Below are 18,814 nucleotides of genomic sequence, written 5' to 3' on the forward strand. Positions count from 1 at the left end.
CTCCTTTAATTCATTTTGGTTTGAGATTGCACCCTATTTATGTGGTCTTATGGTCGGGTCCACTGTTTGAGACGGTTTTTCAATAGTACCCAACTGAATTTGCTGAAACTGACGTAGGATGGGTTAGTCTTAGGTCATTGGGTTTAACGGGTTAAATAGTTGTATTTTTTTATAAGAAAAAATTAGCAAACAAGCAGGAGATAACCATGTTCTTGATAAGCTTGGTGCAAATGAGATAGACTGTTGTCTCAATGTCATAGCTAAACACTATGACCACGAGTCAAGCGCGCTCATGGATAAGCTGTTGAGCGTTACATTTAACATGGACATGGTGAGTGCACTGCGGCGTGAACGGATCTCAAGTGTCTAGACATCACTATAAGAACAACTGCACGCACAAAGCAACAAGCATTGGTTGAGATCGACTGATGTAGTAGGTTTCGTAGCCACGTCGCTCATGAGATACGCTAGGTTATATATATATAATATATGAGCAACGGTGATAGGGGATGATATTTGAATCTCAAACTAATAATGATATTTGGGTTTCTTCATGATAATTCTCCAAAACTTTTGGCGTGTTTTCAGCACATGTGAGCCTACCAATTTTACAGGTAGTAACTGTGCCATAGGAAATGTAACCAAATACGTAACCCTTGACTCAAAAACAGAGTATACAAAGGGTAACTTATCATACCTCATGTTTCAGAAGCACCATATGATTATGCTCATTCATATATATACCATCATATTTTTGTTTATACTTATAAGCCTTATAAGCTATTTTTTTAAAATTTTTAATCTTAAATTTAGAGTTGATTTTGAAATTTTTTATCATAATTTATTTTTCTAACTTTAGCTTTTAGATCACTAAAAACACATATAAATAATTTATTCATAAATTATTTTTTTTACAAATATATCGTTTCGCTTTTTCTTTCAAAAGCCAAAAAATGAGCACCTTAGCCTCCATATAAATATAGGTGATATTAGAACAATTTTCGCTGCGAGGACTATTAAACTTGCTCTATTATATTTTAAGGTGGAGGGAGGTGATATTAGAACAATTTTCACTGCAAAGAATTATTAAAATTGCTTTATTATATTTTAAGGTAGAGGGAGGTGATATTAGAATAATTTGCTGCGAAAGACGCTCTATTATATTTTAAGGTGGAGGGAGCACCGTGGGACCAAACAGCCTGTAACGGTTGATCTGCGCCCTGCCTCATGTGGTCTCTCTGCCTCGCCGCCGACAGCCACGAGCGCCGCGGCGGCGGCGGCGACGACGACGACGAGATCACGCCTCGCCGCGGCCGACCACGCGTGGTCGGTCAACATCGATCTCCCGCGGAAAGCTCTCTCTCTCTCTCTCTCTCTCTCTCTCTCTCTCTCTCGGAACGGGTGAGACCGATCGTGCGTGCTCCCACTACTCGATCAAACAACCGCGGCGACGGCTTCCCCTTCCCCCCAGCGTCTCCTTCCTAGGACAGCAGAAACAATTAACAAAAGAAACGCTCAATTAATTACTCATATAAACAACTACTCAATTATTACTACTCCCATCTTCCTCGTGCGCTAATGGCACTACTACTAGGTCAGGTCTTCTCTTCTCCTCTCGTCAATTACAGGTTAGCGTGTCAGCCTTTGCTTCTGAAGCGTCTCTTCTGAGAAAGCTTCTGAGAAAGCTGACCTGGGCTGGAGTTATCTTCTCTTTGTTACATTTGCATTTCAGGAACCTTCTTTGAGGATTGGAAGGCTGTCATGTTCATGTTCAGGTAGGTTTGTCACTTGGTTGAATTCAACAGCAGCTTCTTGGTTAGATCCTAGAGGTTATCTGAACAGTGAACAAAGTGTGGCAAAAAGTTTGGGGGAGAAAATGATGTGCCTAATTAAGAGGAAAAGGAGCAGCAAACTCAATGCCACTGCATCTTTTGCGCTTGAAAATATTGACACTTAATCAACTTTAGGAACATGGTGGTTTTAAACTACTAATGATGTGATGATAATTGGCTGTAGTTTTTTTCTAAAGTAAAGGCCGGGGTGTTAATTTTATTCAGTAATCTCAGAAAGGGAGCAAGGTAGGAATCATCTTTGGAGTAGAGCACCAACGTGACACCAAAAGATGATATCTTTCTCTCCTCCAATCAGTCATAACACAAAAGCCTGAACCAATCCCTGAAGAAAGGCACAGCACAAAACATTTGAAAGAATTCATATTTACAAAAAAAAAGAGAGCTGCACTGCACTCAACACTCATATCATCATCATCATCATCACCGATGTTACAAGTTACAACGCTGAATTCCTCGCGATTAGTTCACGCATCGATCGATCACTGCATCGATCGATCAGCAAGCTCTGAACTCCATTGGCATGTCGTCGAAGCTCCAGAGGCCACCGATGTTCACTCCATCCTGAACGGCCTCGCCGCCGAAGAGAGCGTCGATGCTGTCGTACGCGCTCGCTTCGAAGTAGCCCAACTGCATCATGTAGCTCGGTTCGTAGTACGCGAAATCATCGGCAACAGCTCCGTTCGTGTCTTTGCATCGTGATCCGTCAAGATCGTTCAGCTCGAACGTGTCGAGCCATGCGGCCGCCATTGGTAGGGGATCCGTCTCCGGCGGCAGCTCGAGCTTGACGTCGTCAATGGCGGCGGCGGCGGAGTCGGTGCTGCTGCCAGCCGAGCTGACGCGGTTGGACTTGGACCCGTCGCTGCTGACGTTCACGCTCTCCGGCGGCGACGACGAATTGGCCTTCTGCTGCTGCGGCGGCTTGGCAGCCGCACGGCGAGGGCGCTTCGGGGCGGCGGCGTCCGGGAAGTTCACCTTGGCCTTCTTGCCGCGGATGCGGCGGGCCTCGACGTCGTACGCCATGGCGGCCTCCTCGGCGGTGCCGAACGTGCCGAGCCAGACGCGGACGCCCTTGCTCGGGTCCCTGATCTCGGCCGCCCATTTCCCCCACGGCCGCTGCCGGATCCCTCGGTATCGCGTCTTCCTCTTCCTGCTGCCGAGGCCGAGCTTGGCGGCGCTGAGTCCGGCGAGCTTGAGGCCATTCATGTCGGATTCTGCATCAAGTAGAAGACGAAAAACATACAAAAAGATCAGATTTTGATAACACACGTGCTGAATCCGACAACCTTGTGATATTCAGAACATCATACGATGATCAGACCAGTAAAAAACATATAAACTTGTTTAGAAATTAGCATCTTTGTGTCAACGAGATCAAGAACTCCTCAAAACTGACAGGAAAACGGAGATTGCGAGTTCGGTGATATTAACCTTGGTCGTCGTGCCCGAAAACCACATCATCATCATAGTCATCCTCAAACTCCTCAAAATCAGCCTCAAAGTCATCCTCGTCGCCGTCGATATCGAAGTCCCAAGAACTCTCCTTCCTCTTCAAGCTATCTCCACCATTCTTGCCCTTGCTGCCGCTGTCTGCCCACAGGTCACCGGCGTGCACCGTCCGCCGCGCCGGCGAGTACAGATCACCGAGAATGGCTCCTCCACACATCTCAGATGAAGAGAATTTCCAAACCAACTGTGCTAGATCAAACAATGGAGTTGGACAGTAGAACTGGGAAGTAGTACACGAGGGGTGGCTGGTCGTCTCTCTTTATGTTTGTAGTCTGAAGGAAGCTTGAAGCTTGTGCTTTCATATTTGTACTGGAGATGGATTGTTCTTGAGGAGCTAATAAACTATACAACACATTAAGATACAAGACAGCATTAGCATGATGGTTGGTATATTAGTGCTAGTTGAGCTGGCAAGTGGCCTACTTGGTCTTTGGTGTGTCAGGATGCCAATTTTCTGCATTGGAATGAAGAAGGGTGTGGGTGCATGAACCCGAATCAAACCCCTCAACAACTCGGCCGGAGATATTTTGCAGACGCAGACAAGTTGCCAACTTGTGAGACAATGCATCCTTGCGAGAAGTACAAGTGTACTACAAGGTATCAATCTGATTTAATCTAGAATTGCATGACTAGTAACAATAACATTCAAGATATTTCTGTCTTTCCTCATCTGCAAATCAACAGGGTCATGTATTCATGTTTGGTATTATAATTCCTGGATTTTTTTTGTAAGTCCATGAAACATGATAAAATACAAAATAAGCGCATCTTGACATTATTAATTAGTAAGATATATCTTGTCCGATGATCTCTGCATTGAATTAACAAGTAGATGGCGTATATATGAGTTCAAATCTTCCATTTTATGTATGTTAAAAAGTTTATGTACTGTATTTGAAAAAGAAAGTGAGTAACCAAAACAGCAAGGCTTATTCGTATAAGAGTATATCAACATGTCAAGCACATCAATGAAAGTCTAAGCTATAGTGGAAAAACCCAAATTGAATATTGTCATAGCTGCTTGTTGACCATGCATGTCGATGTAAACAGTTCTTTGAATAAATGGTACGTATAACAGAGACTATATTCTTCTTTGTTTTAGCATTTCTTAGTCTTGGGTCATTGGTCAATAGGATGGCTAGCTGGCTAGGCTTTTGTTTATTTTCCAGTGTCAAATATTATTAAAAAGTACAAGAATAAATTGCTTTTATGCCTTTGAATGCTGTCCAGCCCTTCCTTTGCAAATTGGAGATATTAATATTCGAATGATGCCCACCCACGTTTCTTTACTACAGCATTTTCTTTTCTATAAAGCATAGGAAACGTAAATTAGTAATAGGTCATCACGGGCACTGCAAACTGCATTGTTTTTTGTCAAGGCCACAGAGATCGCCGCTCAATTAGATCTAGTCACGTTTGCACTTATGTCAGAAAATTTCTTGAATAGCACAAATGGCCGAAAGGATTCAGTCGTCATGCTGAAGGAAGAACAGGACTAATCTTATACAACTCTACTGTTTAGCCAGTAAAATCAGAGCAACAGGGAACAAAAGATTCAGGCTTTCTCTCAGAGAAAAAAAGAAAAGATTCAGTAGATCAATTGATCATACACATCGATACCTTTTCTGCTTCCATCATGAAGATTCAGACTTAATGCCGGTCTGAGTAGATCGCCACAACCACTGAACCTAACCACAACTACCAGACACCACACCACACCACACCTTTGGTGGTCGCCCCCGACCACGCTGTGACAAACACTGAGAACAAATTGCAGCTTGTGTCAAAGAACACTCATGGCATCATCACGATGTGATATTTTTGCATTCAACAGCGAGATGTACATACCTGTGCCAAGCAGAAATCATCGCCATGAATGACGACGAGGGAGGAGGACTCAAGGTAGAATCGAGCAGGAGAACATGAAACAAGAACAGATCAGACCTCAGGGAGGTTGGGGGGGGGGCATGCTTACTGAAGAGTGGCGATGGATCACTACCGTTTGTAGGGTGGTGGTTTTCGGCGGCGGCGGCGGCGGCGCGACGGTGGAGGATTGTGCCAGCGGCGGCATCGGGAGGAGGAGGCGGCTTCACCGGAAGAGCATCCGGTTCCAAGCCGAAACATATTGGGCCGCACGTACATGGCATTCCCGTTCCGGCCCAATATTACTGGGCCGGCACGTACGTGGCTTTTCCTTTGCGGCCCAAATACATTGGGCCCGTAGGTACGTCGCTTTTCCTTTGCGGCCCAATACATTGGGCCCGTACCCATCCCTTTCCGTAGTTCGAAAGCAAACGGGCTTTGGTTTCATACATACTCCCTCCAGTTGTTTTTTCTCACACGGTTGACTTTTAGATCATTCATTTTATTTGTTTTTTTCAAGTATGTAATATTATAAATTATTTTCATAGTTAGTTTAGTAATAAATTAAATCATAATAAATAAATATTTTTTAATGATAAATGGTTCAGCGTACAATCAAAAGTCAATTGCATCAAAAAAAAAAAAGTACATCATACATACACGAGTTGTTTGATGTATTTCCTCACCGGTACGTCGTCGCTGCTCATCCCACTTGTAAGGCAGATGCTCCTGCTACTTTAGCACTTGCTCCGGAAAAAGGAAAACTCATAGTCTATGGTCAATGATTGCCATCGAGTCGTTGAGCAGTTGGATGTGAATGAATTAGTTCATTTTATTGGCTGAAAAGTATGATAGTGACAAGCCAACAGCAGCATCACCAGAAGAAAATCGGCTAGCCTATACAAATACTCCGTATGCATCAATCCTTTTAAGTACTTTTTTTTCTATTACTAGTATGATTAAGGCCGCGTCCCACATTATGGCAAATAACCCAGATTTATCTTTTTTTCGCACGCTTTCCAAACTACGAAACGGTGTATTTTTTTGAAAATTTTCTATAGAAAAGTTGTTTTAAAATACCATGTTAATCTATTTTTTTACATTTAATAATTAATTAATTATGCACTAATCTATTATTACGTTTTTCATGTCGGATAACTTTCTCCAAAACTACCAAACGACGAACGTGGCCTAACTTATATTATTAATTATCTTATCTGGTTTGATATTTTAAATAAGATTTAGTCAATATTTTTAAAAATTTTGATCAACAACTCACACTGGTTTGTAATGCTCGACGATGTTGACTTTTTAACATTTGATCATTCATTTTTTTCAAAAGTTTTATAAATATGCAAAAACATAATATATTGGGCCCAAAGCTGATCTTGAGGCCCAAATATATTAGGCCGTCACCACAATCTCGTTCCGGCCCAAATTACTGGGCCGGTACATCAAAATCCCGTTCCGGCCCAAGTATATTGGGCCGACACGGAAGTGGCTGCCCCGTTCCGATGCAAACGGGCCTCGTCTTCCCCGCGAGACGCCGCTGCACGGTGCCGGCGCGCCGCGGCGAGGTCGTAGAGAGGGAGAGAGAGAGATCGGCCAAGTGTTTGGGACGGCATGAGATGCGCATCTTGCAGCGCATCAATTTGGGTAGGAACGAAAGCTCGTCGTCTTCTCTTCCGTCGGCAATGGCGTCGTCGTCTAGTAGTTGACCCAGCCAACCACACCTTTCAGCCTCTTCGTGCATACGGGAAGAACAAGTCTTGATGCAGATCGAAAAGCATTGCAGTCTGGGCGGATCAATCGACATGGCGACGTACCGAGCCGGAGAAGATTGGTGTTTGCACGTACTCCTCAATTCATCGTCGATGCTATTTATGCGCATGCCTCGCACCGATCGATCTCCGGCTACACGGCCACAGCTTAGCTAGCTATAGCAGTTGATCGATCTCTGAATCTCCCCGTCACTTCCATGGCTGCCTCGTCGACGTCGTCGCTGGTGCAGCTGGCGCTGCTCGTCGTTCTTGTCATGGCCTCGGCCTCGTGGTCGTCCAGGACCGTCGACGCGGCGGGCGGCGGCGACGGGGGCAACAGGCGGGCGGCCACGCACATCCGGCTCTACATCCACGAGACGTTCTCCGGCTCCAACGCGACCGTGGCGCCGCCGGTGGTGCCGTCCCCGCTCGGCGCGAACGCCACGTTCGGGGAGGTCGGGGTGCTCGACGACGCGTTGCGCGCCGGCGAGGACCCGGCGTCCGATCTGGTCGGCCGCTTCCAGGGGCTCTTCGTCGGCACCGACCTGGGGTCCCCGAGCTACATGTCGGCCGTCACCCTCGTGTTCACCGCCGGCGAGTACAGCGGGAGCACCATCACCGTGCAGGGCCAGTTCAGCTTCGACGCCGCCGACGGCAGCGCAGTCGAGCGCAGCGTGGTGGGCGGCACCGGCAGGTTCAGGATGGCGCGGGGGTACTCCCTCATGGAGGTGGTGAGCACCCCAACGCCGGAGTCGGTCGTCTTCAGGATCGACGTCTTCGTGCTCTTGTCCCGCCATGGCCAATACTAGCTCTCGTCGAGCGTCATGCCGTCATCATCGTCAAATTTGCTTTTCCTACGTGTACGTTTGTGTATTTTTGTTGTTGTTCGTGTCTGCCTGACAAATCAGACATTCGTAGAAGGTGCTCGCAGCTGAGTTAATTTCCAATGTATCGACCAAATAGGACGTGCTAGGCGCAACAGAATGTGTTTTACAACTTAATTTAAGGAAATTTATATGAATTTTTTTTACCATTTCACATATACATATAGCTATAATAAATGTTTTTAATTAAATTTTAAATTAAAATTGTACTCCTTTGTACTGAGGTGCTGTTTAGTTCCCAAAAATTTTCACCCAAAAACATCACATCGAAATTTTGGACACTTAAATAGAGTATTAAACATAGATAAAACGAAAAACTAATTGCATAGTTATGTGTGAAATCGTGAGACGAATCTTTTGAGCCTAATTAGTACATGATTAGTCATAAGTGCTATAGTAACTCATATGTGCTAATGACAAACTAATTAGGCTCAAAAAATTCATGATTTCCACGCCAGCCGTGAAATTCGTTTTTTCATTTGTGTCGGTAAACCCCTTCCGACGTCCGGTCAAACGTCTGATGTGACATGCAAAAATTTTTATTTCACCAACTAAACACCTCTAAGTAACCACCATGTTCACAAAACCATGATCATCGCGGTGATTATCATCATAATCGTGTGTATCGCTATGGCATAGTCACGTTTTTCTTGGCGATGTGGTTTGGAAAATATCGCCTAAATTCAGAAGTTTTGAAAAAAAAAAAGTTGGTACAAAAATCTAAAAGAATGATGGTGATAGTTATGTTACATAAACTTAGTGGTGAAAAAAATTTGAAAAATAAAACATGAATCAATTAAAAAGATTAGAAAGTGAATTTACTTGAGTTAATTGAGGGAAAGAATTGAAGGCCGCACTGTTCCTGAGGCCTAATACGACCCGATGGGAAGGAATTCAAAATTGACATGATAATATACCAAACCACACGATTATCATGATCGAAACCGTGATTATCAGCGTTTTCAAAATTGTTGCGATAATCATACCAAACCGGACGATTATTTGTGACCGAAACCATGATAATCGTCATGGTAATTGCACGTACCGCGTGATTATCGCACCCTACCACACGGCAATCCCTTCAAAACTGTGACGATGTTGTTTAAAAATTTTAAAAGTGGAATTCACACGGTTTTTGAGTGATTGTCGAGCTAACATAGGGATGCGGTTTCGATAGCCTCCATGATCACCAGAAACCTGGTAACCACTAAGAGCATGTACAATAGCAGGCTATAAGCCAGCTATAAGTATATTTTAAAGAGATAAGAGGGGAAAGAGAAGAGAGGTGGACTACTAATTTATACCCAGCTGCAGTACAGACTCCAATACACAATGTATGTATGACATATAGGACATGTTAGTATATATTTTGTAGGTAGCTATTGTATAAGTTGGCTATTAGATTGGTTATAGATAAATTGGAGCTAAGAGTTGACTATACTATTGAACTTACTCTCAAACAACTTACAATGCTTCAACATACATGGGAGGCTCGGAACTCCACCTAAACCTTGGCTGTGCACTTGTGCCCGTGCCCCCAGAAATGCACGAATGTCCCAATAGGCATGAGGCCACTCAGCGGCAGAGAACATGGTTGCAAGCCATATTATAAGGGAGTGGCTCACGACATAAAGGAGCTTCTTTCAGCTATAACTTTTTTCTAAAAGTTGCTTTTGTTAGAAGCTGTCCTAAACGGTACATAGTTTCTGAGAATTTGTAGTTACAGATTCCGTAAAACGAACTAAGAAGCCAGAAGCCGGAGAAGCTGGGTTTCAGAGCTTTTCCAGATTCTCAGAAGTTACCTACCAAACAACTGCTTCTCAGAATCTAAAAACTCCTCTAAAAACTCCCCCAAATAGACCCTAGGAAGATGTAGCAATCACGGTGGTGCAATGAGTGGAAGGTTGGAGAAGATGGTGCTCAAGGATGGATGCAGCAACATGCCAAGGCTGCATCTTAGGGTGACGAAAATGTTTAATGTTTGTTTATGAGTTTTGGGATGATAAGGGAAAAATGTTGGACTTTTTTGTAAATTGAAAAAAAAAAGACACGAGGGCTGAAACAAAACATGTTAGGTGGCTAAAACAAAGACTGAAATAGAACATGTTAGGTGGCTGAAATAAGGACTGAAATAGAACATATTAGGTGGTTGAAATAGAAAATTAAAGATATCATTAAAACCACTTGCATTCTATATACATAATCTCGGTCTACGTGAGTACGTGACAGCGTGAAACCTGATGTCATTATATATCTAATACCTGTAACATCGGGATAGTGTGAAACCTCGATATCACTCGCATGAGTGTGTGAACGCCCTAATATATATCTCTCGAGCGAGCCGAGTGGTGGTTACCATCGATCGGCTATAGACATGAAATTATTCGGCTACACGTTCTGTCCATATCACAAAGTTCACAACACAACACTTGTGTGTAATATTTCAAAACCAGAAAACCTATCCGGTGCCGTGTGCACTGGGGTAGAATTAATACAACTTCACAGAACAACCCTGCCGATCGGTAGGTACCAGGGACCAAACTGCCCGCCCAGCAATTCTGCATCTTGTTACATGTAAAATCCAGCCTTGCATTAGCATATGTGAATTGTGATAATCATAGGCTAATCGAACAAGTCAACCAAGTGAGCAATATATATCGACCTAGAGGCGTAAGAACATCTTTGTGCAGCTGCAGCTAGCTAACGCCATCACCATGGCATCCTCCTCGTCGTTGCTTCTGTTCTTCCTCCTAGTCCTGGCCTCGTCGGCGGCGGGCGACGACGGCGGCAAGCTCACACGCATCCGGGTGTACATGCACGAGACGTTCGCCGGCCCGAACGCGACGGCGCTGGCCGTGGTGCAGTCGCCGCTGGGCGCGAGCGAGACGTTCGGCCGGGTCGCCGTGCTCGACGACGAGCTCCGCGACGGGCCCGACCCGGCCAGCTCCAGGCTCGTCGGCCGGTACCAGGGGATCTTCGCCGGGACGGCGCTGCCCGGCACGCAGCCCGGGTCGTTCCAGTCGGCGATCACCTTCGTGTTCACCGCCGGCGGGTACGGCGGCAGCACGGTGACCATGGTGGGGCCCGTGCTCGGCTTCACCGGCGGCATCGAGCGCGCGCTGGTGGGCGGCACCGGCGCGTTCAGGATGGCGCGCGGGTACTGCGTCATGACGGCGGTGGCCACGACGGCGAAGTCGGTGGTCTACGAGGCCGACCTCTTCGTGCTCATGTACGAGGCGTGATCGATCGCCGTGTCTGCCTTTGGCTGTTTGCTTTGCAGTAATTTCAGGCTCTCAGATGTCAATCTGAGACATTTGTCAGTTTGGCCATGTTGTGAGACATCAGCTGTTCATTCGGCTTTGCTATATATCCATGAACAAATTAATTTTCTGTCAAATTGTAAACCCTTTATATTTGCTTCGAGATTCGTGAAGGCATGGATAAAAATTCTCAAAATCAACTTCAAATTTAAGATTAAAAATTTAAATTTTAACTTATAAGCATAAGTAAAATAGAAAACATTAGGATAATGATTTTATTAACTTATAAGCATAAGCACAAACAATATATTCCATCCAGAAATCAGAGTTGACAGTGCGATTGCAAGGCCCATCAAAGCAAACACTTTTTTCTGTATTGCAGGCCCATATAAATATGCTTGCAAAAACGTCCAGCCCAAAGTTCAAGAAACGGTCCATCTACTAAAAGGGTCAGCCAATTCTCTTCAAAGCTCACTACTTTCGTCTTTCCGTGACCTGAACAACAGAGCAAGTAGCAGCAGACCGGCGGTGCAAGAGATCAGATGGTTTCTATAAAGATACTGTATAAAATTGATTTTACATCCCTAAGCGGAGAGATCTCCATAACTAAGGAGCCATCTGAAAACGCAGGAAAAGCTCGACTAACTTTATGAGTGTTCTATGAAATTCATGTGTTTCAAAATGAGCCCTGAAGCCATTTTACGTTAAAATTCCAGTATTAGTTCAAACGGAGCTGGTGTATAGAATGTTAGGGCACGTACGACGCTGAGACGGCAGCTGTCTTTGTGTTGCCACGGTGACGTAATTAGCTGACGTGGACACAATTAAATAAAGATAGAGACGATTCATGCTGCCTCGTTCAGCAACGGCGATGGTGTGTGCTCCAACGCGAGGCATCGGCAGGCAGTTGACGGGTGTTGTATGGAGGAGCTACGAGGCGTATGCTTTGTGTGTCAGGGAATGTATAAAATATTTTGAAAACATAACTAAATAAACAATTCATCGTATAAAGTTGCTTGTTTAATTATATGTGTAAAAATACAGTAGACAACAGCTGTTAGAGTAAGTTCAATAGTATAGCGAGCTGCTGACTACAAATGATCTATAGTCAATTTAATAGCCAATGTATACAATAGTTATAGACTACACAATTAATATCTAACCCCACCTATCATATAAACATTGTGTCTTGGAGCTCGTGCTGTAGCTGGCTACAAATTAATAGTCTACTTCTCTTCTCTCTCCTCTCTTATCTCTTTAAAATATATTTATAGCTGACTTATAGTCTGCTATTGTGCTTACTCTTAGCCTGTTGTACGTGCCCTTACAATTTCTACGAAATGCTTTCGAGGTTCTCTGTAGTCTGAACTCGTTCTAAAAGAAGTCTGAAGAACAACTCGTCGGACAAACAAACCCCTCCATCGATTCCGTTTGGCAGGTCAAAAAAACCCACACGCGGACGCCGAAGATAAACAATCCAAAAGCAAGCCGAAGAACATGGCCGGCTGTGCGTGCAAGGCTGACCAGCCACTCTGAAGCCTCTCCTCGGGGAAGGAGAAAGCCAAAAGACGATGATCCGTTCTCATCGCACGACACGTTCTCTCCTCTTCTCCTCGACCAGCTGCTAGCTCATCCACCGTCGTCTTCCTCCTCGCGACTGCTCGTCTACTCCCTCTCCCTCCCTGCCTCACGTCCTTTCCAGCTCCATTGGATATAGATGCTCACTACAGCTCGACGATCAGTCGAGAATGGCAGCAGCGATCCATCCATCCACTCCGAACTGCCTGCTTTCTGTCCCCTCCGATGCATGATCAGCTGCTTGCAATTTCTTGGCTGTTGCTGCTGCTGCATGCCGACCAAAAAACGGAGCATTGTGGTAAAGCGCTTTTGTAGTGTGTGTGTGTAGATAGATAGCCATAATTGTGGTTTCTGTTCTTGACAAAACTCTACCACACCCTGCTTGTTGTACGGCTCTATCATGGAGTACCATACTTGCCATTGCATCTGTAATCATGGGTCTTGTGTACAGTACATGACAAAAGCAATGCTGTATTAACACAATTACACAAAACTGGTGTAACTTTCTCGAAACAGATGGATGATTATGAACATGTACTATGTGCATACAAAAAGTTGTTTGCATTAATCTTGGAATGGAGGTGGATCAGCTGGTGGTGTGATAATTGCACTCAGGGCAGGCAGGCTTAAGCATGCTGATGCAGTGATGCTATATGAACTTGTTCTTGTGCTGCTAATTAGATGCAGCTAAGTCTCATGTCTCAAAAGGCAGCTTATGTTTCTGCTACTAGTTAATTAGGTCGTTTGATTGTACTGGTGAGGTTAGCAGCAAAGCAATTAAGATGGTGTACGAACTGACGCGAGTGTGATGAGTGAGCCAAGTTGGGAGGGCGGCTGATTTCAGCTAAGAGCAGCTTGATTAAGGCTGGGCTTGGCTTGGCTTTAACAGTATCCAACGCAGGACACGCTCACGCCCCTGGGTCGCATTTGGTTCTCTTCCTTGCTGCTTTGGCTTTTGAGAGTACCAAGGAGGAGAAACCGGCCTTCGTCTTTGTCTCACGTGTGACGCCAATTATTTATTTGTCCCAGCACGAACGCTAGAACAAAGTCAGAAACATGTGAAGAAGATACTGTTTTTTTTCTAACTGTTTTGAAATTCTAAAAAATGCAACTTATTTGCAGGTGCGTCGTATCCCACGGTTGCCCTACGTGTACATCAACTACCGGAAAGTAATTCTAAAATGCAAATGATCTAAATTAAACTAGGAGAATAAAAGAGTTCAACAAAATCAGCTTTGAATTTTAGCTTAGAAACTTGAAATTCCACATTGAGTTATATGCCGAAAGGCCGGCATCTTCTGTCTGTTTTAGAGAATCTGCTATACGTACTACTCAACCATCCGACTTACGTATGATCAATTGATCAACGGCTACAGTGCCATTCACCTGAATATATTTGCCTAATCAATGGTTACAATCAATGCTTACAGTGTTTCAGTCGTTCGTAAATAGTATAGGCGTACGTATAGCGGGACTACTGTTTCAGCCTTTCAGGACAATTTTGTGACAATGGGGAAATTGCTATGGTTTTGATCATCAACTCATATAGCATATGGCATGGCTCTGAGTGGTTGATATTTGACTGGTAAGCCATAGAAATATGATCAGACAACAAAAATATTTTATAGATAAAACTTTTATATCTATGATTTATAAATATAAAAATAAAGTTGGAAAAATAGCTTGCGATAGAAAAAAAAAAGCCCTAGAATATGCATTAAAAAAATTATGTTTTACGACTCAAATCTGGATTGCGCGACTGAAAAGCTAATAAGAAGATAATGCAAGGCAAAATATTTACCTTTGGGAAATTTTCAAAAAATATGTTTAGTTTTATATGTTACTTGAAAATGTTTAATAATAGAAAATCCTATTGCGTGATGTAACAGCATCGCAGCCGAGAGTACAGATTTCTCACAAAACAATTAGGTACATGTTTTTTTAACGTTTGATTATTTGTCTTATTCTAAAATTTAGTACAAATATAAAAAATAATAAGTCATGCTTAAAACTCTTTTGATAATAAAGTAAGTCACAAACATAACAAATAATATTTCTATAATTTTTTAAATAAGACAAGTGATCAAATATTATAATTAAAAATGTCAAACATTCTACGTTACGAAACGAAGGGATTTGAATGACCTTGATAAACTGTATGCAGAGTACATGCAACCTGAATCCATGTGTACACTACTAAAGTATATGCAGACAGCAGGTAGAATTCGAAGCCTAGAAGAGTACAAAAATTGCTAGTACTAACTACATAATTAGTAGAATGCACTTTAAGCTCTAATAGCTGAAGCACTTTCAGAACATAGGGCAAATGCTTTAGGTTAACCCGTACAGATGTTGGGTTTAGCTTTTTCTCCATTTGTCGGTTAAACCAAAAAATTAAGCCACTCGATTGCACTGCATTGCGCATGATTTGCAACCTTTTTTCCCTCTTTGCTTGCAAATTCAGCGTGGATCCACTCTGCAACTGTCATGGCTGGCGTGCAGTAGCACGTACTTACAGTATCCGAGCAGCACATCTAGTCATCTCCATTCTAAAAATAGGAGAGGATGTAGGATACAAATTAAGCTCCAGCAGTACATTCATCTTATTTTCTATTTTTAGATGTCATTCATATTAGGAGAGAAACTGGTCCTGTCTCTCCATTCTTTAAAAAGATAGAAAGGATATATATAAAAAATAAAACTGTTTTAGATGATCATCTAAATGAATATATAAATAACCAAATTGATGCTCTTACGACCATTGGAAAAGCTTTATATTGACAGCATTTTTAACGCGAGATTATGATGAGGTTAACTGGGTGAATAAATTGGATCTCCACGCCTGAATGATTAGATCAGGCTGCCTCGACCATATAGGGCAGTGTGTTCGCTTGACCGTTGTTAATTTTAACGACGTACCCGGCCTTTTCACTGTGTCTCCGTGTCCTGTTTGGAGCTTTATTTTTGTTCTGAACAGTTTTTCTTTTACCCTCGTTAGGGTGGTATTAGGAGCTATCGTTTTCTTTTTATAGTATAGAATTTGGTATAAAAGTGCCACAATTGACATTATAAAATGGTTTATCTCTTGATACCTCGTACTTATCCAAACTATCAGCATATTCATGCTAATACTACGACTCTGATTATGAATATAAATAAGATATTCTAAACTCTTTCAAATACAATTCTATAAACTAAATATTCGAAGTTGTCTGCCTATCAAATATTTGTTACTGATTATCTAGCAAAACTCTAACAAAATTGTAACAAACCACCGGTTAATACCGACTATGATAGTTTTACAAAATTAGTTGTAGGTTAACACATGGCAAGTGCAAGCTTCTAAGTTTGGACAACAATTTTAGCAAGACCAAGGTCATTAACAAATTTCAAAAATACTGTAACAACAAGTTTAGACACTTATTTCAGAATCACTGCAAAATCTTCACATATTACAATGATAATTTTAGTTAAATAAATTATTTATGTTATCTAATATGAGAACAAAACTTAAATTTTATAAAGCTAAATTTAATGAAAGTTACCTTATACAAACATGACTTGCATCCGATACAATTTACCATCTAATTTATTAGATGGAAAATTATTGATGTTTGTATATATCAAATAAACAAGACAACCGTGCAACTCTCAAATAACACGTAATTCGACATCTAAATTTTTCGTGAGTTTTAAAATAAATATCACCATGTCTCCTTATATTGCATAAAAAGAAATTTGGAGAACCGGTAGATTTGATGCATTAGATTTGATTGAGGAGTATAGATGGAATGCACAGGTGATTTGGGGAACCGGTAGAGGGAAAGATGGTAGATGGACGTGGACCGTTTGATATGACGTAGATAATTTGGCCGTTAGATTTGTCCAATGAGTAAAATATGTTTATACACTATAGGATAGATTCATAGATATAACTAGGGTGGTTGTGTAACGGTGGAAATAGTAAACATTTCTGTAGAAGTATAAATTACTCTCTCGGTTTTTAAGGGGTTGTTTAGTTGCGAAATTTTTTTAAAAAAACATCACATTAAATTTTTTAACGCACATTCGAAGTATTAAACATAGTCTAATTATAAAACAAATTTCAGATTTCGCCTAGAAACCGCGAAACGAATCTTTTGAGTCTAATTAATCCGTCATTAGCACATGTTGGTTACTGTACCACTTATGGCTAATCATGCACTAATTAGTCTTAAAAAAATTCGTCTCGCTATTTCTTACATAACTATGTAATTAGTTTTTTGATTCATCTATATTTAATGGTTTATTTAGATGTCCAAAGATTCGATGTGATATTTTTGGAGAAACTTTTTGGAACTAAACATGACCTAAGTATAGCAACTTTTAACGATCAAAATATGTTTCAAAATACAGCAAGTGCCAGGCATCCCTCGTATGAACTTTTCAGAGCATAATAGTAGACTATAAGTTGGCTATAAGCTGATGTGAAGAAAAGAGATAATAAAAAAGAAGTGGGGTTGGCTCTCATGCAAGAGCCAGCTATAGACCAACTCTCAAAAAATATATTAAATACAAGGATAAGAGATAAAAATTATAGCCAACCTTATAGTCAACTTATTATATTTGTTGATTATAATATAAGTTTATAGCTAGTAGGTTAACTTTACTATTAAACTTGCTCTCATATATTTTCTTATGTCAATCGATGTCAACTACTCTCTATTTAATTCCACCCAGTTCTTTAATACCATGCATAACTTTAGCAATCCCTTTATTTTGGCATGGAAGGAATATTTGGTAATAACACTCTCATACTTTGCATATTGGCTCCATGTCATTTTTTGTTAATTTTGGTGTTGTTTTTTTACCATTTTTTTTATCTTTTCAATATTAATTTTAAAATCACTAAAATATGAATATAATAGTTTTACATATAAATTAATTCTAATTTTTTATTACTTCTTCCATGGCTTGTCGGCCGAGATAAGATTGTAATACTATTCGTAGTACAAGCCAATTAAATTGAGTGCTCTCAAGTGCTACATAAGCCAATTTAAAGGTTCTTAATTTCCTCGCAATTATGCGAGGTGTTCCCTACGTCGAGTGTCCTCACATAGACACAAACAGAAACACAAGGTAGAAGGCAATCTCCAAGTTCAACGCTTGGAATCGTATGTTATGGAAGTGCATTATTATGGTCCGTTTGGCGTAGTTACAGCTCCTAACTTTAACTTTTTAGAGCCGAAGTTATATCCAACTTTAACTTATCTAGATCCGGAGTTATACCAAACGGTACAGATTCTATTTTTTAAGCGGATCTGCTCATAAAAAATGAACTACAGGGGTGGAGCTGGATTTTTGCTGCTCCACAGCTCCACTCCACGCCAAAAGACCTACTGCTCTTTATTATTTTATTATAATTAATTAAATTTACCACTCATTTAAGATTATATATTATTACTAAACATTTATATTATATATTAACTATCATATAGAACTTTGTAACCATATAGTTGTGTGTTGTTCAAATTTAAAAAATAATAGGTATTTAATTATATGAAAAAGAAATATAATTAAATTATGGTTTAATCATGACTCCAGGGTATTATTGTCAATATACTCCATATCCTTTTTTTAGGAGTTCTGGAGCAGACCAAGCTAGCCAAACAGTTTTGATCTGCTCTTCAGCTCCCACAGAAGCGATTCTCGCTGGAGTTGGAGTTTGGAGCTAAGATCTGGAGTTCAGAGTTCTACCAAACAGGCCCTTAATTGACTAGAGCATCCCCAACAGCTCATCTAAATTTGGTCATCCATATCTTTATTTAGATAATCATTTAAAACAGTTTCATCCTTCATATCTCTTTGTACTCCACCAGTATGACATCCTCTCTATCTCTTTAGAGGATAGAGAGATCATCCAAATATGAAGTTTCTCTCTCCTAATTAATATGGATGACATCCTAAAATAGATGATAATATGATCATTCTGTTGGACCTTAATTTGTAGTCTCCATCCTCTATTTTTAGGATAGTGAATGAAATAGATAAGCTGTTGGAGATGCTCTGTATCGCTATATGGGATAAAACCGACTACCATATTTTCACTACAATCCTATGCTCTGGTACGC

The 18,814-nt window shown here is 41.5% G+C and overlaps 3 protein-coding genes across 5 annotated transcripts; 2 read left to right on the forward strand and 1 right to left on the reverse strand.

Annotated features, from left to right (window-relative positions):
* Positions 1 to 1,913: 1,913 nt before the first annotated feature.
* LOC102712829 (ethylene-responsive transcription factor ERF073-like) lies at positions 1,914 to 5,370 on the reverse strand. Of its 3 annotated transcripts, XM_040526486.1 has the most exons (4): positions 5,208 to 5,370; positions 4,980 to 5,119; positions 3,282 to 3,928; positions 1,914 to 3,064 (listed from the first exon to the last, which is right to left on the reverse strand). In XM_040526486.1, the coding sequence occupies exons 3-4, from the start codon at positions 3,514 to 3,516 to the stop codon at positions 2,349 to 2,351; spliced, it is 951 nt and encodes a 316-aa protein (XP_040382420.1). In that variant the 5' UTR covers positions 3,517 to 3,928; positions 4,980 to 5,119; positions 5,208 to 5,370; the 3' UTR covers positions 1,914 to 2,348. The 3 variants fall into 3 exon arrangements, with proteins under 3 accessions (XP_040382420.1, XP_006657959.1, XP_040382419.1); XM_006657896.3 differs by lacking the exons at positions 4,980 to 5,119; positions 5,208 to 5,370 and having other exon boundaries at positions 3,282 to 3,701; positions 3,783 to 4,091; XM_040526485.1 differs by lacking the exons at positions 4,980 to 5,119; positions 5,208 to 5,370 and having other exon boundaries at positions 3,282 to 4,091.
* Positions 5,371 to 7,200: 1,830 nt separating this feature from the next.
* LOC102710320 (dirigent protein 1-like) lies at positions 7,201 to 7,791 on the forward strand. The gene has a single exon (XM_006658755.1). It carries the CDS (start codon positions 7,201 to 7,203, stop codon positions 7,789 to 7,791), a length of 591 nt encoding a protein of 196 aa, XP_006658818.1.
* Positions 7,792 to 10,580: 2,789 nt separating this feature from the next.
* Positions 10,581 to 11,233, forward strand: LOC102710608 (dirigent protein 1-like). The gene has a single exon (XM_006658756.2). The coding sequence runs from the start codon at positions 10,581 to 10,583 to the stop codon at positions 11,106 to 11,108; it is 528 nt and encodes a 175-aa protein (XP_006658819.1). The 3' UTR covers positions 11,109 to 11,233.
* The last annotated feature ends 7,581 nt before the right edge of the window (positions 11,234 to 18,814 follow it).

This window comes from Oryza brachyantha, chromosome 7 (genome assembly GCF_000231095.2).
Source record: "Oryza brachyantha chromosome 7, ObraRS2, whole genome shotgun sequence".
Taxonomy (NCBI): domain Eukaryota; kingdom Viridiplantae; phylum Streptophyta; class Magnoliopsida; order Poales; family Poaceae; genus Oryza; species Oryza brachyantha.

Coding starts and splice junctions, on each gene's coding strand:
- LOC102712829 (XM_040526486.1), bottom strand. CDS start 3,516: ATGTGTGGAGGAGCCATTCTCGGTGATCTGTACTCGCCGGCGCGGCGG. Junction 3,065..3,281: donor TTTCGGGCACGACGACCAAG/GTTAATATCACC, acceptor TACTTGATGCAG/AATCCGACATGAATGGCCTC.
- LOC102710320 (XM_006658755.1), top strand. CDS start 7,201: ATGGCTGCCTCGTCGACGTCGTCGCTGGTGCAGCTGGCGCTGCTCGTC.
- LOC102710608 (XM_006658756.2), top strand. CDS start 10,581: ATGGCATCCTCCTCGTCGTTGCTTCTGTTCTTCCTCCTAGTCCTGGCC.